At 34.8% G+C, this 13,620-nt stretch overlaps 1 protein-coding gene across 4 annotated transcripts; it reads left to right on the forward strand.

Annotated features, from left to right (window-relative positions):
• The first annotated feature begins 1,510 nt into the window (after window positions 1-1,510).
• On the forward strand, window positions 1,511-10,928 carry LOC145574581 (FLUCTUATING-LIGHT-ACCLIMATION protein 1, chloroplastic-like). 4 transcript variants are annotated; one of them, XR_014098103.1, is made up of 6 exons: window positions 1,512-2,332; window positions 3,501-3,603; window positions 4,816-4,871; window positions 8,252-8,373; window positions 8,458-8,622; window positions 10,403-10,516. XR_014098103.1 is itself a non-coding variant. In XM_081632407.1 (6 exons), the coding sequence occupies exons 1-6, from the start codon at window positions 1,667-1,669 to the stop codon at window positions 10,774-10,776; spliced, it is 1,197 nt and encodes a 398-aa protein (XP_081488533.1). In that variant the 5' UTR covers window positions 1,516-1,666; the 3' UTR covers window positions 10,777-10,928. The 4 variants fall into 4 exon arrangements, 3 of the variants coding, with proteins under 3 accessions (XP_081488536.1, XP_081488535.1, XP_081488533.1); XM_081632407.1 differs by lacking the exon at window positions 8,252-8,373 and adding an exon at window positions 10,684-10,928 and having other exon boundaries at window positions 1,516-2,332; XM_081632409.1 differs by lacking the exons at window positions 8,252-8,373; window positions 8,458-8,622 and adding an exon at window positions 10,684-10,928 and having other exon boundaries at window positions 1,513-2,332.
• The last annotated feature ends 2,692 nt before the right edge of the window (window positions 10,929-13,620 follow it).

The raw sequence follows: 13,620 nt of genomic DNA on the forward strand, positions 1-13,620 counted from the left end.
AGAAGAGTAATATAATATTATGAGTGGGTGAATAATTTATTATATTAAAAGTTAAATGGGGACCATGAAAGAGAAACAATGTGAGGGAGAGTAAATATTTTTATTATATAAGTGGGGGTCATGGAGGAGAGAAAAATGATAAGATAATTTAAGCAGGGTTTAAAGTAAGAGAGAGAAATGATAAATTATAATATAAAGTTACCAAATAAGAAAGTGATGCATTTATAAAAAAACACCCGTAAAAGGAAAGTGATGCATTTAAAAAAAAAAGGAGGGAGTAATAAAACAATAGCGGGCAAAAGTAATATTAAAATAATGAATAGTAGCGTTCATATTTACAAGTTTGCCACCTGATCAACGAAATTCGTTAATATGGTAGATCAACTTGGATTTACCGATTATTTTTAGTGATTAAAACTTACAAATTTTTTACTGATTCTCAATTATATTTGTTCTTTGAAGTTACTGAATATTACTAAATAAAAATTATTTTTATTGAACTGAACTGACATTATTTTTACTACATTGTCAAAAGAAAATTATAATTTTATTGAATTGAACTTATTTTTACTGAATATTACATGGTATTATCTTAAAGTGAATTGACACATGACCTAAATTACAAAATTCAAGGAGGAAGCTCAATTCCCCAAATAAGCATTTTGAAGAGTGGGTAATCTATTGCACATATACAGTTTGATTTGCGATTAGGTGCATTTTAGAGAATTTCGACCCTCGATAATAACTCTAGTTACTAGTGATGTTGGAATTACTACCTCTGTTAAGTATTAATTGCAAGTTTGAGACATTATTTGTGAGATATAAATTTTTTAAAATTGCAACTATTCTGTAATATTTAATGAAGGTAGTACTCCCTTCGTCCCCAAATGATAGTCCTTTATGGGCAAAAATCATGGGAATTAAGAAACTTAACTAAGAAGTACAACTCTATGGGGAAAAGAAACTGATAATGATTAGCAAATAAATTCTAGAGAGAGAAAGTGTTTTTACTTTATTGTTTTCCGCCTTTCAAAAGAAACCGAAGGGTTTTTTTTTAATTTTTATTTTATTCAATTTCCACTAAGCATGCACTAAGAATTTATGAGAGATAAGAGAGAGAAAGAGGGGACATAAAAATTTAATGCTAGAGGAGAGAGGAAGAGTGTAGGAATTTAGGAGAAAATGATACAAGAATCTGAGGAAATTACGGGGGTAATATGGGAAGGACAGAGGATAAAGACAAAAAAAATGAAAGTAATTTGGTAAAACTGAAATATTAATGTTACTTGAATGAAGTAAAGGGGATTATTAATTTGGGACTGAAAATAAGCGAGTAGTTGTTAGTCCAATTAACTCATTTCTAATTCCAAATCACACCACATCCCACGTGCTCCTAAGAAAAGTCACGTGCAATTAGGCTTCTAAATTAATTTTAAATTAAATTATACTGTAATTATTTTTACAAGTAAAATCTAAAATCCAAAATACAAATAGGATGAGGTTTTTCATTTTTGGCGCTTGCATGGACAGCAGCCCACCACTCTTCCATTTCCCACCTTACTTCAATTCTCTGGTTCATCTTCTTCAACACACCTTTAAATATCTTTCCCTTTAAAACCCCTAAAAAAAATTAAAAATTTTACCTTGAAAATCCAAGGTTTTATCAATGGCAACCGCCTTACTTCTCGAACCTTCCGCACTAACCTCGGCTAAACACCCTAATTTTCTCTCTCCTCAATCCACCCCTCTTTTGCGTCCTTACCCAATTCGATTAACCTCATTAACTCCATTTTCTTCCCCTTCTGTAAACCCTAAATTTTCCCCAAAACCCTTCAAATTCACCCCCAAATGCGACGCCAAAAACCCGAATTCTCCCGATTCCGAACTGGGTATCAAAGAGAAGACCCTAAATTCAATTGGGTTTGTTCTTGATAAGATATCTGAGGCCTTAAAGGCGCTTAAGAAGCCTGCAATTGCAGCTTTATTAGTGGGTGCTTTGTTAATGTATGACCCAAATTCAGCTTTTGCGGCTTCCGGTGGGAGAATGGGAGGGCGATCATTTTCTTCAAGATCGTCGATGTCAGGGTCTCAGAGCTACTCTGTTAGGCCCTCGAGCCCCGGGTTTTCGCAATCGGTACCGTATTTCGCACCCTCGCCATTTGGGGGTGCTGGGTTGTATGTTGGACCGGCGTTTGGGGTTGGAGCTGGTTCCAGTTTGTTCTTTATTATGATGGGATTTGCTGCATTTATTTTGGTTTCTGGGTTCCTTTCTGATCGGTCTGATGGTGGGGTTCTGACTGCTACTGAGAGAACTAGTGTGATCAAGCTTCAGGTAATGTGTTTTTTGTACTTTGGTTGTTAGTTTGATCAATGTTTTAGTGGTAGCTTTTTTTATGTGCTAATGTGGAAATAACTCATTTAAGTTCCTACTTTGTTTTTTAGCTTGATCAATATTTTAGCGGTAGCTTTTTATGTTCTAATTTGGAAAGAACTCATTAAAATTTCAACTATGGATGTTTGGAAATACATAAAGAGTTTTACTTTGTATCATTTCCCTGATTTTCATTTGGTAATTTTAGAGTTAGACAAGAGTGTACACTTTAGCAGGCCCTAGTTGGTAAGATGTCTTTTTATGAAATTGGCTTGATATACCATATATCCCTTGAAAACTTTTGTGACTATTGAGAACAATCATCTTATTAAGATACTGCAGATTTAAACCTAATAATAGTAAGAGTAATATGGGGAAAATTATGGTTTTTGCTTACTACATATGAATAGTGGCCTATTATTTTTGGACGTTCCAAAGTACATTGTGGCTTTGTTAAAGTGGGATGCAGGGAGTAGTAGCCTTGACTAGTGTATTGCTATCTTTTAGTTCAATAACTTGGGAATTGGATAAGGAGGGCTTGAAGTACAGCTTGAGGGATTGGCACTTTTGCTTTCTTTAAATAGTGCTGAAATTTTGTGATACTTTCACTTGGTAATTGGGATGAGAAGTTGAGAACAAGAGCATTATGATTTTGGAAGTGAGCTGGAGAATCATGTAACTTATATAGGACTCTAGATGATTGTATATTTGATGTGGAAGACTTTAATAGATATGGGATTACACCTTAATTTTAGTACTCATAGGAATCCTATGTTGCTTATAATTATTCCTAAAAATGGTTGTTTGTGGTTCACTTGTTCCTGAAACAACAACCTTTTTACCGGTTAGGTTGGCTAGGGGTAAAACTGTACTGTGCATCTGGACCTTTTATGAAACCACCATGTCCATTTGTTGAAGTGTTAAAGTATGTTTCTAAGTATTGTAACAGGGCCCTTCTCGCATGCATTATTTCATTATTTGCAGAAAATTGGCTTGACTATTTTTGGAAGTATTGAACCATGTTTCTAAGTATTGTAATATAGCCTTTAGCCCTTTATTGAATGTATAATTTGAATTTTCTGGTCCATATTATTGCTGTTATTTATTCATTAGTTCTGATTTTTTTTAGGTTGGACTGTTGGGCATGGCACGATCGCTTCAAAGTGATCTCAACCGGATTGCTGAAGTTGCTGATACATCAACCCCAGAGGGTCTAAACTTTGTTTTAACAGGTGGGTCTTGCATTCTATTCTTCATTTGACATTAATCTTTCTCTGCTTAAAGTACTATGTCCATTTGTGATTTTTCATTCCATGGCAGTGTATAGCTTCTGTGGCATGTAATTATCTATAACTTCTTAGTATTGCTATGGTGTGCCTTGCATGTGATTGTTGTCTATTAAGATGAAATTAGGGAGTGAAGCTAGCAGGGGGTAAATGCCTCCTATCTATGGGTATTACTTGAAGCCATGATATTGCCTAGACCTTTTTAAAATTGGTTTGGAATTGCTGTATAATCTTCTTGCAATTTATAGCCCTTGTTGATTCATTTATTGGCAGTTAAGAGGACAAAAGCTGTGTAGTGTTTAGTTGGTTTTGGCTTGATTAGAATAGCAATGGTAAGGGTGCCTGATTGTCTTTTTAAGTCAGTGGCAGTGAAGTATTTTTTTTTTTTCTTCTTCTCTAAAAATAGCAACTAGCTACTGCCGGCTTAAGGGGTTGCTACTATGATTGCCGACAAGTGTAGACTAATGTGGGTTGTGAATATTTACTAATTCCTCAGATTTGCAGCTGACTAGCAGCTTCTTAATTTTTTTTTCCAATTATATTTGTGTGAATACTTTATCGATGAAGTAGCTTTTTACTGTGTTCTTTAATTTGCTCTTTTTCCTTTTTTTTTTGGGTGTGTGTGTGGGGGGAGGGGGGGGGGGGGGGGGAGGAGAGTAGGAGGAATGACTAGATTCGTTAGCTATGGTTTTAATGGTATTGAGTTAAATTTTATACAGTATAATTTTCACTATGAATCGCTTATCTTGAATTTATTGAGTGCTCTAATGATGATTCAGAATTTTATCATGTTAGTTTCATTATCTGCAAACCTTTGATCACTCTGTGTGATATTTTTGCCCATTTTGAAAAGAATAAATACAATGATCTTTCTGTTTTGTGATATTTTTGCTAGAAATTTGCTTTTTTCAGCTTATCATATATTCATATCTGTCATCTAGTTCACTTCTTGTTTCATCTTCCTATGTCATGGGAGGCTTTACTGTATTTGCTTTCTCCTTTTCTGTTCTTCTCGGCGTACTATTTAAGGTCTTAGCTGACGGTTCTTTGTTTCTTTCTTTTGGGTGGAGAGTGGGTGTGGGTGTTTTGTTGAAAGCCTATTCTTCTATATCAACTTTGTCTTACGCGTGCAAGATTATTTAATTTTGATGCTTGCAGAAACAATGCTGGCCTTGCTTCGTCATCCTGATTATTGCATCTCAGCTTATTCATCTGTGAGTTGATTTACTTTTGGATTGGGAACGATTTTCTGTTACAGAAATTAAAACTTGTTATCATTATTATTTATTATTAATTATTACACTCAGATGAGTTATTTTTAATTGATATGCTAATTGACATCATTTATTGAAAGAATTTATGTATTTAATATCTGATATCATTTTTTTCGATATGATATACTTAGTAATAAGAATTAGTTTCATATTTACTCCGTATAATTCTGTTCTCATAGTTGAAGAGTTTAAGCTGTGACATTCATTTTTTGCTAAATGCTTTTTTGTTGAGTACCGAGTATGCTAATATTTTGTTTTCTGCAAAATAATAGAAACCTATTGATTGGGAAAAAGAAAATAGACAGTATCCCCCTACTTTGATTTTGTGCTGGCCACACTGTGGAGACACTTGTCATATGATAATGCTAGTGATGGGACTGGCTACTAACATTCCTATATATCGGCTGCCAGATACTCTATAATTCACACACCATTCCAGCACTAACGTCCTTGCAAGGTTCATTGATGGTAGTGAAATCAGCTTCCCACTTCTTCATGAACAGGGACCAGGGGGGTAGATTAAAAGGACCGGAATTGGTATCAAGAATGGCTGACTAATTGGTGTCTTGTAGAAGCTTATGGGTCACCATCTGTTAATTACTAGTGAGTGGATGTTACATGTCAGACCTGGTTATATGAGGCTAGAATCAGTAAAAAGAGAGGGAGCAGTGGGAATACTGCATCATACAGTTATGTTTCCATAGAATAAAGTTTATTCATTCCGGTGTGAAATCAAAGGAGTGTAACAGGAAGGATATTTTGCTTTAGTTACTGCTTTGAATAGATATCCAACTGTTGATCAAAAGATTTTGTAAGTTGAGAGACATCTTTCTACTTTTACTCTTTATTTAGGCTGGCTGGTTACTCAGCTTATCTTTCTTGTTTATGCTTCCTTTGGCCTACAGTTCTTTCACCCTAAATTTGATAGCTGAAGCTGAATACCATTGAATTGATATGCAAGTCCTGCTAATGTGTCTGAAAAAGAGAAAGACTGGTGATTACTTCCACTGTCTCGTGTCCCTTTTTTCTTAGGGAATGGGATTAGAGATCATCATAAAGGTGGGTATGCACTAGTATCTTGATCAATTGCAAGGATATAAGGCTTTGGGGGGTTTTTTTTTTTTTGCCCAACTCAGCCTTTTGAACATACCTGAACTTGTTATAAATTGGTTCTTTACCTGAAGTCAAAACTTACTCAAATTTATGATTTTTGAAATTTTTTTTTGAGGTAATGAACAATGCTTAAGTGCATAAGCCATAGACTTGGTTTGATTTATACTAGCACGCTACTCCACAATTTCATCTCATGGAAACTTTCAAGATAATAAGTTTGTTAGCAGTATGTAGCTCACCAAAAGTGAGTTTCAGTTTGAAACCAGATGCCACTAACTGAATTAAGTCTGGATGGATCAATTTGAGACCAGCAATTGGGATATTGTGTGATGGTAGCACCTCTGAGGTTAAAAGGAAACTTCTATAGGCTGGCTATTAGACAATCGTAGTTCTATGTGTTGGAATGTTGGCCTTTAGGAGTATTTGAAATTTGTTTGTTCAAATAATTTGTGTGAACAGCTTAAGAAATATAATATAGTTTAAAGATATATAGAAAAAAGGTTACCATTGAGGGCTTTGAGGCTAAAATAAGAGTCATCCATGTTTTTTTTTTTTTTCTTTTTTTTTTTTCTGACAGCAGAGAGTCATCCATGTTGATCAGCTTGTGGAGCATTAACCCAGAAGATGCACCAATAAGAAACTAAGAAAGTGGGCAGTTGGGGTTATGGGAATTTTAAACCAGCCAAGGGAGGCGAAAGATGACTTAATCGGTGAGAGTTAAGAATGATTTGAGGAAATTAAGTTTAGGGAAGTGTATATCACTTGATAAATGAAGGGAGAGGATTGATGTTGTCAATCACTGAAGCCAAATTTCTTGGCTCATGTGGGCAGCCCCATCATATTGGGAATAAGACTTCAACATTGTTCATTGATGTTGTTCAATGTTCATCAAAGGCTTTCGGTGAAATCACTGAAATGTATCTTTATGAGGAGTTTTAATATGCTAATTGGTTCAATATTAGAGAAACTCTCTAGAGCAGGAAGACAATCAGAATTACATTACCACCAAGTTGACTCTGTGCGCACAACTATATCTTATCGCTTAGTCGTATATGCTCAGAAATTTTCCATGGTATGAATTACTACTTTGAAAAATTGGCCCCTGGGGATGAAGATTTGTTCTGAACTTCTTATTTAACCATTCATGCTAAGGCCTTCCTGACCATGGGAAAGGTTGAACCTGCTTGCTGGCTATTCATACCCCTTTGCATTGACCCTGAATAATTGAAAAGGGAGAGTAAATGGATGTGATTATCTAGAGTTGTTGGATGATGATATGTTAAAGCCATTTTGGGTGTAGGTGTATGACTTAATTCACAACCATCAGCATCCAGAGCTTCTCTTCTGGCAACAAAGGATATCTGAGAGGAAATTAGCTATTAGTCTATTACCTCTAAAATGATGGCTCAAGTTTTTTTCCAATTTGCTTATGATATACATCTTCAAAATTTGTTGAAGCACCTATTTAAGGCTTACCTTTGATCCAAACTGCTGTGGTTCTCATAGGCCCATAAACTGTAGGGAGGTGTTTGTGACAGAGGTAAAAAAGAGGAGTAAGCTCTCCCTTTCTCTTTTTCTTTTTCCTTTTCGTGGTTTTGTTGGGGCTGGGATTGGAATTGGGATTTGGATTACTTTGCCTGTTTGCCCTTAGTATATGATAACGGCTTATTATTTTGTTATTCAGATTAATGCCAAGGTATTACTTTTTTATCTCTTTCTTTTGCTTTATGTTTCCCTTAATGCAGCAATTTTCGTGACCTCACCCTATGTTACATTGACACGGGTACGGGTATCCGATATTGGTACGTATCCGAGTGTCGGATACGCCATTCTAAAAAATTTAGGACACGGGGACACCGTCTTAACATTGGACTCGGGTACGGATACGGCAATAATTTTGTCCATAATATATCAAAAATAGTACTGTATATACAAACACTCAAAAGAAAAACACTCGAAACCTTGCTTGGGAAGCCAAAGTAGTGCCAACAAACTAGTAATAATCTAATACTAGTAATTTGTACCACTTTTCTTGGGAAGCAACAACTGCCCACACAGTTTTTTTAAAAAGTTTTAAAATTAAATTCAATAAATAAATATACTGCCCACTTTTCTTGGGAAGCAACAACTGCCCACACACTTTTCTTGAGAACCGTCTTCAACTGCCCACACACTTTTCTTGAGAACCGTCTTCATCTTCTTCAAAGCTTCAACTCCTTCAATGGCCGCCGTACCCGAGAACAAAATGGAGTATCCGGAACGGATTTCATACCCGGATCGGTGTCGCGTCGTATCGACCCGGGTATGCCGGCCAAAATGCCGTGTCCAGGTAACATAGACCTCACCTATTGATGCTACTTTGCTTATTTTTTATAAAATGGGTAATTGATATGTTCAATTTGACAATCATCAGGTTGACATCAAAAAGAGTATTGAGGAGGGAGAAAAGAGGTTCAATCAACTTTCCATTGAGGAACGTGGTAAATTTGATGAAGAAACACTCGTAAATGTGAATAACTTAAAGAGGCAGAGCACCAAGAGCACGAGAGCCAGTGGATATAGCAACGAGTACATAGTGGTAATCAACTGATCATTGGATAACTTCTTATGCTGAATTTAGTAATTGCTTGCTCTTGTTGATTGAGGGGGGGTGGGTGGGAGGGATGGATTAGCATTTTCTCTTACTTTTGTTTCTGATGTGGCTTTTCGTTGGTTATTAGTGTGATATTTTGGTCAACCAATTAAAAAATATGTTTGGTAAATGGTTTTTCAATAAGCTGTCAAGAGCAGCTCTTTGGCACTTTTTTTAGCTAAAAGTGTACAAGTTGCTTACTACTACATAGTAACATCTAAGATCTAACAACCAGCAATTTATTTTCTAAAAAACATCTTTATTAATGGCTAATGCAAATAGTTGACCGGCATTAAACAATTGATTGCCATCATGGTCATGGGTTGTTTGTATCAATAGCTGATTCAAACAGTTGCCAAACAAGCCAAGTGAACTAGCCTACAATTGATTGCCATCATGTTAGTGGGCTGTTTGTATTGTTTGAGTTGATAAAGATGTTTGATAAAACATTTTTTCGGTTGTTGTACAAAATGACTACAGTTTGGTAAAAACTGTCATTTAACTTTTCTTTAGCTATTTCTATTGAAAAGTCATTGACCAAACATATTTTTTAGATGTTTAGTCTAACAGTGTGTTTGGATAGATTAGGGGGAAGGAAAAGAAGGGGAGGGAGGAGAAGGGGTGGGAAGGGAAAGGGAGGGGAGGGAAGAATAAAGAGTTTTCCTTCCAAATCTCTCCATTGTTGGAGAGATCAATTTCTTGCAATTCTATCCCTCCATTTCTTTCCCCTCCAATTCTCTTCCTTCCTCATTTGCTATCCAAATGAAAGATTATCTATCCCTCAATTTCTCTTCCCTTCCTTTCCCTCTATTTCCTTCAATCCAAACAAAGTGACACAAACTTACCAAAATGCTAATATAAAGCTTGCTAAAAGCCATATTCATTCTAAATAAGCCTCTTCTACTTGGCCATTTTCTAATTGCTAATTAGATGCTTTAGCAAAATTGAGAATGGTGATGAAATTTGCTAAATTTTCAGTAGTTCTCATTCTAGAAAAATAGAAATTCTTCTGTCTTATGAAAGAAACAATAAAATTAACTTGTGAATTTTTATTTATTTTATTTATTTTATTTTTTATTTTTTGTAAAATTTGTAAGGTAAACACTCACCTTGAGAGGGGGGAATAAGGGAAATCCTCCCAAGGTGAGTTTGATGAGAATCGAACCATGGTCTCTCACCTGGAATTCGAGAGACTTGGCCAACTGAGCCAAGCCTCCTCTTGTAATTTATAAATGCTTAGTGTATAAGCTCACAAGAGAAGCGTGCCATTGGACATTGAGTCCTTGATATACAATAGATTTTGGGTCTAGTCATTGGAGCTTAAAATATTGTGCGTATTTAACTAGTTATAGAAGCTTTTTGAGTCTCACCAACAGAGGTGATATTTCCTTTTTTATTCTAGTTTTTCCGCAGCTTTAAGTTTATTTCGGCTCTGCTAGTAAGTATGGCGTTGTATTCATAGCATGGCTGGCTATTGCTACATTCTTGTCATTTGATTTTGAACTTTTTTTTTAAAACTTAATCGCCTTTCCCCACTGCAAATTGAAAGGGTACTTGCTGGAGTTTAATGAAACTTCATTTTGACTTAATAATCTTGTACTTCTTTTTTTTTTTTTTTTTTTTTGAACGGTAATAATCTTGTACGTAACTACTCAAGATTTTAAAATGCCAATGTCAATATATGTTAGATTTTATTTCTGTAATGCCAATGTCAATATTTGTTCAGATTACCATTTTGGTGGCTGCTGAAGGAGTAGTTAAAATGCCTACCATTAACGGGAGCATGGATTTGAAAGAAGCCCTGCAAAAGCTTGGATCCATCCCGTCAAGTAAAACCATGGTAAGTAATCCTGGTTAATTTTCTTTCAATCCGTTAAAATTTGAAGACAAGTAGAAAATTTGCATAAAAGGAAGTAAGAGCAAGTTCTGGAGGAACAAATCCAGCTTATCTGATTTATTGTTCCATCGTCTTGGGCGTATTTTTAAAAGATGTTAATATCCTTGCAGGCAGTAGAGGTGCTTTGGACTCCTCAGAATGAAAATGATACCTTGTCAGAGAGAGAATTACTTGAAGATTACCCCCTTTTGAAGCCTCTATGAGTACTATACCCACATTTTTCTTTTATTTACCTGTATATATATATATATATAACTTGAGTACTATGAGCTATACTGATAGGATGTCTTATACTGATTGGAGTGTTGAACATGTTTTTCTTTTCTTTTTTCATTTTTTCGGATGGCCCTTTTTTACGTTGTTTCTCTTTCCATTATACTGTAGGTTATATAACCTATAAGCATTTGTAAGTAATACATAAACTCTTTTGAGCTCCAGAAACTCTGAATACAACGTTAGTAACAGATACGGTTACTGAAAGATTTATCGTGGATAAGTTGAAAACAAATGGTGTACAGAATACTACAAAGTATTTAGATGAGAATAGTGTATTGTTTTGGAGGGCAGGGAAAACAGACGGACTGCGCTCATTACAACCGCTGTGATGGTAACAAGTGATGAGGGGTTAAACAATACAGGTCAGTGACGGAACCAGAGTTTTATCTCCAAGATCCTTAAGAAAAACACAATAGTGAGGTAGTAAATTTTAGCAATGGTGTTGGAAACAAAAATGCGCCAATATAGAGAATAAATTTTGAAAAAATCTTCATTAAGATTGTGAATGGTTGGTCTTTCACAGTTCATTCCATTCAATCATAGGAATTTATTATGATAATATCGCTTTCATCTATTCTATTGAGCATTGAAAACTAGTTGAGTACTCTTAGAGATTACTCCGAATTAATGATGGTTTGCTAGAATTTATTACAAGCTTTGCTTAACTTTGATTTGAATTTATAACTTCAAATTAGCCTCACGAGTGTATGTCAGAAGTCTGAACAATTAAAATGATGTGATAGTTGATATGAAGTTTGGTAATCGTCTATGGAGAAAGGCTTTTTTATTTTTTCTGGAGACATTAAGAGCAATGATGTAGAAGGAATTTAAAACTTGTAACTTTGCAAGTATGAATAATAATTAATATTATGTTCAACGCCATATACCATCTACGGAATAATTAAATATTGTGCAAGACAAAGTGACCTTCGTCTCATTTTGTGCTAATACTTGTGAATTTGTGATTGATCCTCAAAGAAGCAATCAAGCAAGCATAGTATCCTTGGTCCTAGACTTCATGTAGCTTCTCCCCTTATGGAAATGTTGTAGATGTACATTTGATACTAACTTTTTCCAATGAATTTGTAACTTTAAATAGAAAAATATTTAAATGACTAAGGGTTTGTTCTCTTCAGCTTATTTTCAATTCAGTTCAGCTCAGGTCCAATAAGTTCAGTTAATTTCTTATCTTAATTTCCTTCTCTCATAAAATATTCACTTCAATTCAGTTAGTTTCAATAAGTTCAGCTTAGTTCAATCAATCAGAACAAGCCCTAAGACTATATTGTCAAAAATCCTAAAGGTTCTAGGGTTCTACAAATTTGATCAACCTTAATATCTTTAACTTAACTTATGGGGAAACTAATACACGTAATTTTAGAATTAGCTACAAGCCTACGACTATAGATAGCATAATAATCTTAGACCACCCAATAATTTATCAATAGAACCCTTGAGTGCCTATTAAAATTATACAAGTTAGGCAGATTAAAAAAAAAATTGTGCACAGAATTTGCTGAAGCGCATATAGCTAGGTTTTGACCTACTAGTTTACAAGTCCTCAATCCAAAAAAGCAGCATCCTGAAATGGAAAAATGAAAGGAGAGGTATTGCAACAAAGGGACATATGACAGTTCCAAGTATACATCAAATGGTCTTGTACGTAGTCTATGGGACACAAGAATGAATTGAAGTTGGCCTCAATCAATATCGATCATTCGTTCATTTCTACGTGGTATATTAAATGCTTTGATACGTCCCAAATACACATCACCTATAAAAAATATCGGGTTACTGATCAAAAATTCCTACACTAGTTTGGTTTACCTTTATTTATTGTTTTTAGTCAAAAATCTACAACTGAATTGGGATTGGTTGTTTCACATTGAATAACAAGAATTGTATGAAAAATATTTATGTCTAGTGAGTTAAAGAGTAATTTACTTTTATATAACCAATTGAGTTTAGAATAGAATCGCTTTATATGAAGTTAAATTTTCTTTAACTATTCCTAAAGTTTAACGAGCTACTCTACTTAATTATTACCATCGTGGAAACCTGCTACTTTAATATGTGGTCAATCAAACTCCTCTAATAAGGGATTGGTAATAGATATTAATTTAATAATGAGTTGATATGTGATTTCATACAGATCAAAAGTGTCGTTATATTTATCCATTTTTAAATTTATCACTTAATACCACTGCACACATATTTAATAGAATTATTAACGGAAATTTACATATAGCTTTCTTATATATTCACGGGACAGTGATACACATACATTCACTGTATGTGGAGCCTACATACATTACCAATGAGGTGCTGTCACATAAGCAAGAGCCAAAAAAAAAGAGATGGAATATTAGGGGGGAAAATTTCACCCTCAATGGCGCCTAAGGAGCTACTAAAGCGGGAAAATGGCTGGCGAAAATCTTGGCGCCTAACCGCATTTAATGCACAAATGATTTTTTTTTCCAGAAATTTCTATTACTTTATCAATGATGGTATCACAACCATCATACTGGTTAATATGATAAGGATGCCGGAGAAGATGAGCAGGAAGCCGGAGAAGATGAATAGGACGCTAGAGAAGATGACGGAATCCAGTGCCGACTGTTACTCAGATGAAGTTATTAGAATTTTCTATTCGCGAGCATGTTTACTAAAAAAACAAATTCGATTTTGGACAATCAACAATCCACCATGATCGATTTATTTCTAACATTTCTTTAATTTAATTAAATGAATTTCACTGCACTTATCTATCT

The sequence above is a fragment of the Chenopodium album genome, chromosome 13, assembly GCF_948465745.1.
Source record: "Chenopodium album chromosome 13, dcCheAlbu1.1, whole genome shotgun sequence".
Classification (NCBI taxonomy): Eukaryota; Viridiplantae; Streptophyta; class Magnoliopsida; order Caryophyllales; family Amaranthaceae; genus Chenopodium; species Chenopodium album.

Excerpts from the sequence above, each read along its gene's own strand:
- LOC145574581 (XM_081632407.1), top strand. The coding sequence starts at position 1,667 with ATGGCAACCGCCTTACTTCTCGAACCTTCCGCACTAACCTCGGCTAAA. Across the intron at positions 8,623-10,402 it reads ATAGCAACGAGTACATAGTG|ATTACCATTTTGGTGGCTGC; the intron begins GTAATCAACTGA and ends ATATTTGTTCAG. Across the intron at positions 10,517-10,683 it reads TCCCGTCAAGTAAAACCATG|GCAGTAGAGGTGCTTTGGAC; the intron begins GTAAGTAATCCT and ends ATATCCTTGCAG.